The sequence below is a fragment of the Arctopsyche grandis genome, chromosome 2 (genome assembly GCF_051622035.1).
Source record: "Arctopsyche grandis isolate Sample6627 chromosome 2, ASM5162203v2, whole genome shotgun sequence".
Classification (NCBI taxonomy): Eukaryota; Metazoa; Arthropoda; class Insecta; order Trichoptera; family Hydropsychidae; genus Arctopsyche; species Arctopsyche grandis.
The window spans coordinates 34,705,995-34,720,060 of NC_135356.1; the positions used below are offsets into that span (position 1 = coordinate 34,705,995).

At 35.9% G+C, this 14,066-nt stretch overlaps 1 protein-coding gene across 1 annotated transcript; it reads left to right on the forward strand.

Moving 5' to 3' along the window:
- Window positions 1–1,481: 1,481 nt before the first annotated feature.
- LOC143922606 (protein RCC2) lies at window positions 1,482–13,515 on the forward strand. The gene is made up of 12 exons (XM_077445920.1): window positions 1,482–1,570; window positions 5,415–5,619; window positions 5,703–5,849; window positions 5,936–6,011; window positions 8,082–8,213; window positions 8,292–8,394; window positions 8,467–8,570; window positions 8,844–9,010; window positions 9,084–9,264; window positions 9,352–9,429; window positions 10,739–10,839; window positions 11,073–13,515. The coding sequence occupies exons 2-12, from the start codon at window positions 5,431–5,433 to the stop codon at window positions 11,241–11,243; spliced, it is 1,449 nt and encodes a 482-aa protein (XP_077302046.1). The 5' UTR covers window positions 1,482–1,570; window positions 5,415–5,430; the 3' UTR covers window positions 11,244–13,515.
- Window positions 13,516–14,066: the final 551 nt, after the last annotated feature.

The window sequence follows — 14,066 nt, forward strand, 5'->3', positions numbered from 1 at the left end:
CCTTTCCCCCCGTTATCAACTTGATGAGGGGGAAAAAGTGAAACGACTAAAACAAGAAATACAACTGAAAAATAATTAATATATAAATAACATAGGACTATTTTAATATAAATATAATATTAATTTCGTCAATGAAAAGGCTAAATTTTGAACTTCGAGAATCATACATATATATGATTCACTTTTCCGCAGACGTTTTTATACCAATTTCACCGCAGTGACATTTTTAGTGATTCGTTATTCACTGGGGCCTTCAACATAGTCAATATTTCTAACAGTATAACCCGTATTCAGCTCTCATATAGCCATAGGCGGCACTGGATACGAGTGATGCTTTTAGAAATATTGGCAGTGTCGAAGGCCCCAATCAGCATCTTCTAATGCCGAATCCGTATCCGGACGTACGCGACTACCATGTGCAGACATCATTTATGGCCCATGCGAATTCCTCCCTATCATGGGCAAGCCGAAATAACTTTTCGAGACCTATCCATGACCTGATGTTTCGGAGCCAAGAGAGCTTCTTTCACCCAAGCCACCGTTTGCTTTCTATTTTCTCCTCTATGATTGTTTGTAGAAGACGATATTTGGGGCTGCGAATAATGTGTGATCGCTTCACCGTGTTAAGAAGCTCTCTCTTTTTATGAAGAAGCTGGAGGACCGTTTCGTTTCTTACATGCTCTTTCCACGAGATCTTTAGCATCCTCCAGTAACACCACATTTCTATCCTGTTCATGGATGCCACTAACAGCGTCCACGTTCAGCATGCACACACATTAATGAGTAATGCTAAATATGTAAAAAGAGGAATCAGTTAGGCTTTCAATTATACCTATATGCGTATACTGTAACTTCGAATTGGGTGTTATTAAAAATACTCCAAATCTTCAATTTAGATAACTATTGTTCCTAACGTTGTCTTTTTCCTCAATGACTTTTTTTAGAGGAGTGTATATGTATATAAAAAAAATATTATATTGGTTAGCTATTTGGATTAAAATAATATAATGTATATGAACCATTGATGTATAATACACTAGATTCGCCCTCACACTTTATACTGGTCTCACTTTTGGCGCATGCAAAAAAATGGCGCATGCACAGTTTCTCTCAGTAGGTAGGTAGGTACCGCTGCGTTGTAGGGAAAAAAAACATTTTTTCCCAACTTCCCCGCTAGTTAAACCCCCCGCACCCATCAGTTAGTGAATACAAGATCTCCGAACAAAATCACACGTCAGGGCCCGTCTAGTGTATTATACATTAATGATATTAACGCATAAAAGTCACATTTATTTTAAAATTCAATTGGCTTGGTAATATTAGCAAAACTAACAACCGTACTATTTTCATATTATATATTATCAAACGTATTATTAAAAATCATTACATAGTATCAAACGCTGTTATTATTTTCTAATTCTTATCCGCCTCACTGGTAGTGCGTTCGTTGCATGCGAGCGCAAACGCTATAAGTTGGCAGCACTGCTCGCCGCTGTTTGTTGGCGCGTGCCTGTTGTTGAGCTGCGTCGCCTTTCGTTGCCTCTTGCGTCGATTTCAACCGCAGTTACAGGTTAGTGAGAGCCCCCAAGCAAGCGGGGGGGTGGAGCCCCGGGCGTTCCGCCACGACCCCCCTTCAAAAGTTGCCCCCCCCGGCGCCCCGGCATTAACCGGCGTCTCGTCGCCCCTAACGGCACTGCCGCCATACTCATTGTATTTCCCCGCTATTGGGCGTCGTATTCCCACGATCGGCGGGAATCCGCCCTCCAGAGGCACGACCCCCTCGAATGGGGCGCGTGTGCACCGGACCGATGAGTCAACCACGACGGGCGTTGTTCGACCCGGTTTGAGGTTATGTTCCATTGGCATCTGTGCCGCTTGTTTGGTGACACTTGTCAGGTGCAGGCCGTAGCGCTATCATTAACGACCATCGTGTCTGTTTTGTATCGAATTTTTGCCCAGTGCTAAAACAAAAGAGTTTTTTTTTTCTAACATTTTAAACCGTATGGACGCGTTCGATTAATCCCCATCGATGTAAAAAAAAAAATGGCCACACACCTGCCCTTTCGCAAGGTGTGACAAAAGTTTCATACAGACTTATTTTTTTTTCTTTTACCCCCACCAATGAAATGTAATGAATAAAATAAAATAATTTAAAATGAGAGCTTATTATTTATTTTTACATGTTCGCAAATCCATATGAGTCAGTATGTTATAGTAAGTATGCCCTTTTATCATCCAAGGTCATTCCATACAATTTTTATTTCCGAATAGGATTGACGACAATTCCGGAACAATAATCACAATGTCTACCCATTGAAAAACTGCTCTACACTTAATACCTGTTTTTTTCTATGAAAAAAAAATACGGCGTCATAGGGAAGAGACTATTCTTATACTGTATTAAATTGATTATTAGAAATAAACAACGGCATAGAGGCTTCAATATGGAAACGAAAAAAATTTACATACAATACATGTGAATGAGCACCACTTCAGTATGTTATTATTGCATCATTGGAACTGCATAGAATCGGTTTCAAATTATTCTGAATTATTAACAGGTGCATATGTGCGCAGAAAATCGATTTGTATGCCATCAAGAGAACTCGCGTATTGATTTTCAAAAGAGTACGCCATTATTGATTCCGGAATTTTCTTCCCAGCAATACAAACTCAGTCTGCAGGTTTGAACGCCGAAGCTTTTTTTTATTTGGTGTCCATTCACAATAAAGCCTCATCATGCTCTTTCCTTAAATCATTTGTTAATTGAATAATCAAAAGATTTTACATCTTTTGACAACGATTAAAAGAATGCCATTCTATATATACATGTTAGGTCTACCGGAATGTTCTGTCTGAAAATGTTTTCTCGAATATGTTCATTTGAAACATATATCACTTTCTTTTCACTGTTGTATTTCTACCAGGGATGAGGAGTCTTAGCTTTGTGACGAAAGTCGGAATCAATTTCGCATTTTTATTAACTTTATGTCAGGTCTACCGGAATGTTCTGTCTGATAATGTTTTCTCGAATATGTTCATTTGAAACATATATCACTTTCTTTTCACTGTTGTATTTCTACCAGGGATGAGGAGTCTTAGCTTTGTGACGAAAGTCGGAATCAATTTCGCATTTTTATTAACTTTATGTCAGGTCTACCGGAATGTTCTGTCTGATAATGTTTTCTCGAATATGTTCATTTGAAACATATATCACTTTCTTTTCACTGTTGTATTTCTACCAGGGATGAGGAGTCTTAGCTTTGTGACGAAAGTCGGAATCAATTTCGCATTTTTATTAACTTTATGTCAGGTCTACCGGAATGTTCTGTCTGAAAATGTTTTCTCGAATATGTTCATTTGAAACATATATCACTTTCTTTTCACTGTTGTATTTCTACCAGGGATGAGGAGTCTTAGCTTTGTGACGAAAGTCGGAATCAATTTCGCATTTTTATTAACTTTATGTCAGGTCTACCGGAATGTTCTGTCTGATAATGTTTTCTCGAATATGTTCATTTGAAACATATATCACTTTCTTTTCACTGTTGTATTTCTACCAGGGATGAGGAGTCTTAGCTTTGTGACGAAAGTCGGAATCAATTTCGCATTTTTATTAACTTTATTGACGTATTTTCTATTGAAAATTTCACCAACATTTCCAACTAGAATTATTTAGAAATCCAATAGAAAGCCGGTATAAAAGCCTTAGATAACTTCCGTCGAGGATTTCGAGTTTTGTAAAGGTGTGTTTAGACTACAATATATCTTGCAACAATATAAAATAAACAAAACGAGTCTATTATTGAATGTATTTTTCCGAAACTACTTCCACCTTCTTCATTGTTGTTAAAATGTAATGCTCTATGCTCCTAATCTAATTTGCTATGGTTATAAATTCAGAAACTCCGTTGTAAACCAGTCTTTATAAACGTTGATAAATTAATGATATGGCTTACACAACCCATGATCAATGCTACCTGGAAAGCCTTAGCAGGGTAGTATTCTTGTTTACTTTGAACATGTTTAAAATACAACGCTTATCAGCGTTTTTCTGGCCCCACGAACTTGTTGGGAAAACGCCAATCGGCGTTTGTCAGTATTCAAAGGATCAATAATGTATGCGAAAGTCTAAAAATTGACAACTTGGTGGAAAGAGTTGATCATTTCAGATATCTTAGGTGCTATCTGGGTGAAATGTATGAAAGTAACCAGGAAATTCGCGTTAGAGTGGAGCAGGCAAGAGCTGCGTTCTTAAACATGAAAAATTTACTAACCACACGTGGCATCAGCATAGGACTTCGACTTGGACTTCTACGATGCTACGTTTTCAGCATTCTTCTGTATGGGACAGAAGCATGGACCCTGACAGATGCCACGTGTAAAAAGCTACAGGCCTTTGAGATGTGGACATACAGATTTAATAATCTCATGGATGGCGCGTCGAACCAATGCCGAGGTGCTGGCCCTGATGGGAAAACATGTCGAAGTACTCAACAATGTGAAAAGGCGTTAATTGGAGTACCTTGGGCATGTGATGCGGAACCAGAAATACGATCACCTGCGGCTAATTATAATCCAGGGAAAAACCGTAGAGCAACGCAGTCGGGGCGGGCAGGTGGAAAACATCTTGGTTAAAGAATCTTCGGCAGTGGTACGGCATCAGCACCCGAGCACTATTCCCATAGATAAGAGTACGGATGGGAAGTCTAGTTGCCGACGTTCTGGGCGGACAAGCCACATGAAGAAGAATAACGTTGAGATACGTACAAATGTATTCACATTCAACGAACAGATTCATATTCAACACTCGATATATGCAGATCTGAGACGCAGTGCTTCTATGCATGCTAGAAATATTAAAAGCATTTGTGAATGGTCTCATGATGATTATATCGGATTTGTTTGTTATTAGTCTGATCACATTAAACAAGTATACGCACTTAAATGCATGTAATGTATGTATGCGTGTAATCACGTTTATATGTATGATGACAAATTGCGTTTCTCGAAGCATCTCTGTTGACGATATATGATGAAAGGTGATACTGGTTTTAGTAAGTGATGTAATTGAAGTCGACTTTGCTTAAGATTAGTGTTCCGTTAGCTCATCGAGTCATTTAGTATCCTGAAAATGTATAGAAATCGGATATCTGAGATTATATCCGAGCAAAAATTCCCAAAAGTGATGGCCTCACTTGACTTGCATTATCTTTTTTTAAAAAAAAAAAAGACTGGAATAAATCTATCGTATATATTGCTTTTACATAGTTTAACTGGTGAATATTTGGTTAATTGTTTCCACTTACATCTGCGTCTTTGCCTCAACACCACACACTACTCCCAGATTTGTCTTAGTCCTGGTGAACAGACATGTATTGTATATTCAACATATTGTTTCTTTTCAATTTCAGCAAACAGAAGATAGCAATGTCGGACGTAGGTAATGGTAAAGGCGTCAAACGTCCGTCGTCTGGTGGCACTCCGGTGTCCAAGAAAAACGATTTCGGGAGCTCCGACGAGAGCATAGACAGCGATGGATCCAACGATTGCAGCACTCTCGAAGACAAGGAAATTGACACTAATGACATTGCCGAACCTTTAATCAAGTTGCCGGAGGTGCGCGTCGGGTTTATTTTCTTCTTTGCTCTTATGCGCTGTGCGAATTGGAATTACATTGGAGTTGTGGTGTGAAATTTCAGGAGGTGTGCAAGCGGTATACGACAGATAGTTCGGTTCTGATGATCGCCGGCCACGTCTCGTGGGAGCTCACCGGCAAACGGGAGACCAAAACTCTCATCAAGACACACCCGAATTTAAACGTTTTCCACCGTTTCACCGATCAGAAGGTTTGATTTTGCTGGATTATTCTTCATATATATGTATGTGATGCAGAGTTTTTAATGTAATAATCGTGTTTTTTTTTTCTTTTCAGTATCGTTTGGTTGTTAGCGGATGCACTTCGGCCCATTCCGTAGTTGTGAATGAAGAGGGAAAAGCGATGACTTTTGGTATATAACTTGTAATCTTTTCTTTTTTGTTTAGGATTTTTGACATTTGAATCAGTAGTAATAATAGAGAATGAAAGTCTGATTAATTTTTATTTACTTTCGACTTTATTAATGAAGCTTTATTAGTGAATTTATTAATGAAGCTTCTATAATGATATACCTGGTCTCGCTATAAGTTCTGTTACGAATATATATTTCATCATAGAACAAAAACTAAAAGACACATTGACACAAAACAAATTTTATTTACAACATATACACATACATAATATGAAACTCAAACCCATACTTTCTATAAGTCTACTTGACGTGATCGGCCACGATCTTTTTTTTTCGCATGTTTGAAAGTATCAAAAAAACCGATTCTTTTCTGCGTGATTTTGCCTTAAGGCTAGAACTTTCAGAAGGTCATTCTGCCATACATATGAAACATTGTTATTATATAATTTGATAGTATCGTATTCAAAATAAGTGATAGTGGAAGGTTTATTCAATAGATTGAATATCTTTCTGCTTCTTCCTCGTTTGCTCAATGCTGAGTGTCGTGGTCATCGAAGTTTGGAATTTGATGGACGATCCGTCTCCACTCCTCCTGTGATCCTGATGATGATCCTGTCAGTACTTCAATCTGGTTTAAACATTTATTGTGAGACCGTCCTCTCGCTTGCCTTGCCTCCAGCGTTCCGATGACTACCAGACTCTCCATGCCATGTGGCCAAAGTAGGAAAGAATCCTTTTCCTACTTGTTGTGGAGTCTCTCTGAGGCTGCCAGCTCTTTGAGTATGGAGATGTTCGTACGTCTTGCGGTCCATAGTATGCGTAGTATTTGTCTCCAACACCACATTTCGAATGCATCTCGACTGTCCCTTTCTCTCTACTTCCGGGTCCATGTCTCAATATTTTAGTGTTTCGCAATTGTTAATTCGCATCAGTAATCGCAATATTTTTGCAAGGAGGGCTGCAGAGTTGGATTCAACGGTCACTTCTTTCAGTATGGAAATATGTGGTGAATCTTTTGATTCTCGAACATTCTCGAAAGTCTGAGTAATTACAGCCATACAGTTTTTGTAATCGCTCAACTCCGTCTTAAAATAATGAAGGATCAACTGAAATTAATCCAAAACTAATCCAGATGTGTACCCTTAACTTCTTTGTAGTCGGTCTTATGCAGAGGCGCATTTGAAATTTGAGGCCCCCGCTCAAGTTAAAAAAAAATGCTATCACTGTTTTTTTTACCATGCTTTTCTTTATATGGTTTTTGTTTAGGATTTTAATTTATAAGTTGTAAATTTTGGTAGCTAAGGCCCATTTTGGGGTCCCAAACGCGCGCTTATTTTCAATATATTCCCAAAAATATTTTTATCTGCAGCGCGTTTATCGTATGTTTAACAGAGAGCTGAATGAGGTTGATCTATTTGGTATTTCCCTACATCAATTCAGGTCTAACATCAAGAGAATCTTGACCAATTGATTCATTTCGTCTCCTATTCTATTTTTCCAATATTTTTATACTTTAGTTTAGTTATGTAATGTGCTATTTAATCATATTATAACTTTCATTCTTTTCCTTTTCATTTGTTTATTTTGTATTTACCTTTTTCATTTGTTTTATATTTGTAAATTTCAATTTCTTCTTATATTCTATTTTATAACCTTTTCCAAATATTTTAATACTATAGTTTAATTATGCAATGTTCTACATATTTTGTGATGCCTTTATTCTTTACTTTTTAATTTGTTTTCCTTATATTTATCTTTTTCATTTTTGTAAAAATCTATTATTGGACTCGGATGTTACATATATTATTTATTTACTATTTGTTTTTTTATACATATCTATGTACATCCTGTCTGTTGATTTTTCAATTAATAAAATAAAAATAAAATAAAATAAAATATATGATAAACTGCTGCTGGTCTTATGGCATGAATAGGTATATTCATTAAAATAATGTTTATTTAATTTAGATATTACCTTTGGGTATCTCAAAGCGTACAATGCAAAATATAAAATATACGGTTAAAATAGATATTATTATAATTTTTTATTATATTTCTTCAAAAAAACAGGTCGCAACAACTGTGGCCAACTCGGACAGGATGACATTGTTACGAAAGACGTACCGACGGAGGTTGCCGGTTTGAAAGAAATGACCATCATATTTGCATCCACTGGCCGAAATCACACTCTGTTCTTGACAGGTAGAGTACACGCATTGTAGCTTCAAAGCAAATTTATATAGCAATTCTCGTGGATTCATATTTCAATTCCGTATTCAGATTCCGGCGTAGTCTACGCTTGCGGCGATAATCGCAACGGTCAATGCGGCATCGGCACCATCCAGATCAAGCAATTGACCACTCCAACTAAGATCCGCTACAGGTTTTTATTTTGTTCATTAAATTTTTGAATTTGTGTAAAATATGTGTTGATTATAATGTGGTCATCTTTTAGGGGACCACCGATCGTCAAAGTTGCCTGCGGTGGAGACTTTTCGATGATTCTCGATGCCGAAGGCGGTCTTCATTCTTTCGGCCTACCCGAAAATGGACAACTCGGTAATTATATATAACATTTTTTTAGCATTCGCATTCGACGTTGACCAACATGTCAAATTTTTTACTTTCGACTCTACGACTACGATCTGACATGACTTTTATTCGATGCACAATACGAGATTGTTTGATGGACCGAAAATAATGCACAAACATTTTTTTTTTTTTAAGATACAAAGTATTTTTCTCAATGTACAGTCGAGTACTGTTGTGAAGTGTCGCATAGTGCGGTCAGACCTTTACTCTAATTAAATATAATCGATGTGAATTTTACAGGTCACAATACCGATGGAAAGTACTTGGTGACGTCCAACAGGCTGTCGTACAATTTTGAGACGTCTCCGAAGCGCATCATAGCCTACATCGAAAAGTCCAAAGACGGCCATGTTACTACGGTCGACGATGTTCAGATCACGGACGTCGCCTGCGGCATCAATCATACAGTACGCTTCCGTTATTCGTACGTGTATGTAAGTAAGTCTAAGGCAGAGTTTAATGTTTGTGTTTTGTGTGTAGGTTGCACTAGATTCCAAGAAGAGAGCGTTCAGCTGGGGCTTCGGCGGCTTTGGTCGTTTGGGTCACGCTGAGCAAAAGGACGAGCTGGTGCCTCGTCTCATCAAGTATTTCGATTCTCAGAGTCGCGGAGTGCGCTCCATCTACTGCGGCGCTTCTTACAGTTTGGCCATCAACGATTTGGGTATTGTATCGTCCACGATCCGCTATTCGGCATGTTCGCTTCTTTCATGTGTATTGATTAATATTTGCATGTGTTTGTCCGTTTCAGGCGCTTTGTTTTTGTTCGGTCAGACGAAACGGACTGGAGAGGCTAATATGTATCCGAAGCCTGTGCAAGATCTTGCAGGTGATTTAAATAACGGTTCATAATTCAGCGGTGGACAAATTTGAAGTTATAAGTCGGAATAATTTATTTAAAAACGAATTTTTTTGTGTATTGAATGAGTTTTTGCAGTCTATTAGTATTGTTATTGTATATATATTTTTTATTATTGTTGAGATTTGTCTACAGACGAGTTGGCAGGCATGTCTAGCATTTGTTCACAACACAATCAGACTCGAAATGTTATTAAATAATGAACATAATCATGATACTTTTTTTAAACAACGAGTTTTACAATTTTCGTATACAATCTTTAGATGTCGATGCTAGAAACTTGTCAGCAGGCAATTTGCCAGGTTTTTTAGTACCCGGGTAGTACGAGTATATACTTAAATAAGGATGAATAGATGCAGAACTAGTAAGTGAATAAAGAAAGGTACAAAACTAGCTTTCAACTCAAACAATAAATCCATACCCGAATACTTGAAAAGTCGAGTAATTTGGCATCCTTAGTGACCACTTTTAATTGAAAAAAAACGGACTAGTCATTAAATTAAGAGATTTATCTCGTGATAGGTATCTCGGTAGGATTTATAGCTATGACAAATGTATTTTCTGTTGAAAGTTGAAGTTCTGTTGAAATTCGAACTAGAATTATTTAGAAATCCAAGATAAGTACCGCCGAGGATTTCGAGTTTTGTAAATGGTGTGTTTAGACTCTCCATTATATCTTGCGACAGTATAAAATAAACAAAACAAGTCTATTAATGAATGTGTTTTTCCAAAACTAGTTCCATCTTCTTCATTGTTTTTAAAATGTAATGCTTACAATCTAAAATACTGCGCAATCAGGGATTTCCATCGAGAAATTCTGCTATGGTTATAATTTCAGTCTTTGTAAACATTGACACAGATTACACGATCCATGTTCAATGCTACTTGGAAAGGCTTAGCGGGTAGTGTTCTTGTTTATTTTTTACATACTTAAAAAACAACGCCGATAGGCCGTATTTCAGGCTGATGGACTTGTTGACAAAACGCCGATCGGCGTTTGTCAACATTCAAAGGGCTAACCAGCCTCTGTGTGAGACATGTCTGCAGATAAATCTCTTTGTAAATGGTCCAATGTACTGTACGACTAAAATTAAATTTGCAATTTACTAAATACAACTTGAGCATTGCACTAAGTAGCGATGAAAACATTTATTTTTTGCTGAATTCAAATGTGTATTTGATTACTGTCGGCTGCGATTGTACAAAATAATTTGTCCACCTCTGATTTATGTCGATTAATTAAGTTCAAAAAAATTTTAACGGTTGTGTTTTCGTTTAGGTTGGAACATCAGATGCGTCGGCACCGGTAACACTTCGGTTGTTATCGCCGCTGACGATAATCTGATAGTCTGGGGGGCTTCTCCGACTTACGGTGAATTGGTATGTAGTTGTTTATTATTCGAATTGCGAAATTTCTCTCATACTATATGTATTGTGTGTGCGAAGCATTCATTTGTCTCGTCAATGTTTTCTATATGGCTATGCGTTGATGTGATATTTTGCCTTTGCGTATTTGAAATGTGCGTTCGCAGCAGCGAAGTGTGTATGTGTGTATTTTCATTTTCTAAGTTGTTATGTTTTAATATGTGAATGTTTTCTAATCGAAATTCTAGGGACTCGGTGACTTGACTAAATCGTCGACGAAGCCGGTGGAAGTTCCACGGATGGAAGGTACCAAAATAAGCCTTGTTTCGATGGGCTATTCTCACACGTTGCTCTTGTGCAACGATTCGTCGGAGACGGCCAAGGAGAAACTTGCCAAAATGCCGACATTCAAACCTTAAATGTATTTGCGTGTCGCCGCCCCGGCAATTTATGTAATTGTTTTTTAAATGTATCTACTTATTTTTTACTTCAAAATTCCAGTCTGATAAGACAACAATATATAAAATATATATTATTACTTGTAAGTAAGAGTATTATCGAACTGAGTGTGTTCCATTGGAATGCGTTTTTTGTTGTTGTTTTTTTTTTTTTATGATTTTTTCGTCAATATGGTTTGATGTTTTATTTTCGTTAAAATTTTAAATGTTCACATTTAAAATTTTTTTCTTTTATTATTTCGGTAATTTCAAACTTTGAGCTGAGAGTTCAAGTTTTTGAGCCGAGAGTGTTCCTTTGGAATGTGTTATTATTTTAATTTCGTTTTTGATTTTACGTCGATGTTTTTATTTGAAGTTCACATTTTAAATTCCTTTTTATTATTATTTGGGTAAATTCAGTCAAGTTGTTGAACTGAGAGTGTTCCATTGGAATGCTTTTTTTTTTTTTTTTTTTATATATTTAGTTTCGTTTTTTGACTTTACATCGATGTTTTTATTTTCGTTAAAATTTTTCAGTGGGTTTTAATTAATCCACATTTTTAATGTAGTTCCTTTAAATTCCTTTATTACTCGTATTAGTTCAGTTAAATTGTTGAACTGAGAGTGTTCTATGTGTTAGAACGCAGTTTTTAAATTACAATTTAATTTTGATTTTTCGTCGATGTGTCTCGTGATTGTTTTTTTTTCCACTAAAATTTTGAAGTCTGCATATTTTGAGTTTCATTACTCGGGTTAATTCAATTAAATTTACATAGATTTATATATAACAGTGATTTTGTTATCAGGTTATTTTATATATGTTAAAAGGCGATTCAAAACACACAAAAAATATTCAAGATTGTTTGTATTTTGTTGTATTTGAGGCGTTTTGTCACAAATTTTTTGATATTCAACACATTTATAAATGGTCACATATTCGTTAGTTTAATTGTGGTATACCCAGGGTTAATATTAATATACATATTACAGTTATGTATGTAATGATTATAAAGTTTTAAACAAAGTACAATATTATTTATGTAAATTCTGTTGTTCGTACTGATGTATACATATATACGTATGTATGGGGTAACCTGTAGAAATCTGACATGCCAATATAATATTTAACACGGTCTATGTCCGAATGTCACACACATAATTCAATATGCATTTTTTTCCTCAAGATTTCGCTCTAACACTCGTGTTATCGAAGTTTTCTCTTTTTATATTAGTTTATTATATATTTACATGGGGTATTTTATATATAGTGTAGTTTTTTTGACAGACCGTCGTCCATTCGGGTTTGTGTTGAAGTTTAATTCGGATGGGTGATGCGTCTAAGGTATTCTTGACGGGTTTTAAATTAAGATCAAAACAGTCGTACTTAAAAATGATTCCGTTCATTTTTTTTTTTATATTAAACTACTGGTTTTTATTATATTGGTTTTTCGGCTTATATATATATATACGTGTGTGCGTGTGTCTGTGTGTATTAACGATAATTTACAAATCGATTCTGAGCCAAAGTTAAATAGAGATTCCAAAAAATTAAAAACAAAAAAAAAACCAATTTATTTTATTTTGTAATTTAAAATAGAAACTCGCACGCTTACTTTATGATGTGTGTTTCAGTTGTATACTTATTATTATTGACGACATTCGAGTTCTTTCCGCAAGGACTCGTTACACTGTCGTTTGATTGTAATCTCACGTTTTGCGAATGTTTGAAAGTCGGCGATTATCGAATGTTTGGGGAGCGATCGGAAATGGGACAGTCCACAAATCTTATATCGAAAATAGTTAAAAAAAAAAAATAACTATCCGTTCATACAATTTAGATAACATCACATGTTACGTTACATTACATGCTACATTCCCTGTCCCTGAATGTTGTTATAAGATGCAGTGAATGTGAATATTTGGCACAAATTCAATTCGGCCATCCGTTTAATAAACATTTTCAATTTGTGTAATTTAATTTAAAGCAAGATTCGTCACGACAAAGACACTTTAGATGTTTTCCGATCACTTCTTCGCACCCACCGGTGTGTATGTGTGCAAGTGAGTGTATAAACGACCTGAAATTTGCTCTCTCTGTTTTTTATTACACATAAATTACACCCCGTAACATGCCGAAGGCACTAAACTAGACCTACCAATCGTCCGATTGTGATTTACATTACTGTAATTTTCTTTTAAATACATAATACGCATTCTGTTTATAATATTTATGTAATAATTAAAATCATATACGAAAATATAATTACTATTTTAATGAACAAAAAAAAAAGACTAAACACATACCTCAATACATAAATGAATATAATTTTGATCAGTTTTTCGAAATGTAAGCTTGTATAAAATATAGTGATGAAAGCAGAGCGCTGTGTGGGTACTTAAATATATACATAAATATATATATATGGGAAAAATATAAGTTTTATTGAATTTAAATCCCTTGAATACATGCGTAGTATTATAATTATTGTATAGACTATATATATATATCTATAGTATACATGTGCACAGGACGGGCCAGTTTGTATCGGCGAAGGCTTTGCAGGCTTTTGACGGTCGCTTATGGCCCGTCCTGTATATATGACACTGTTAAATTGTAACAAAATTTGAAACATCCGTCATTCATTCATTCATATGCTTGTTTTGGTACAGTTTAATCGGTCGCCATTTTTGGTTGATTAGTTCTTTTTCGTATTATTGCGTCGTATGTAATTTCATTTTATCGTAAGACTATTCGTCTGATGTATGTGCTGTGCGAGTTTTCATCGACAATTTGCGTTTAATTCT

Bases quoted from the DNA above. Each gene is read 5' to 3' on its own strand.
- LOC143922606 (XM_077445920.1), top strand. From the start codon at position 5,431: ATGTCGGACGTAGGTAATGGTAAAGGCGTCAAACGTCCGTCGTCTGGT. The intron at 8,571-8,843 runs GTAATTATATAT...TGAATTTTACAG, and splicing joins ACCCGAAAATGGACAACTCG to GTCACAATACCGATGGAAAG. The intron at 10,840-11,072 runs GTATGTAGTTGT...TCGAAATTCTAG, and splicing joins CTCCGACTTACGGTGAATTG to GGACTCGGTGACTTGACTAA.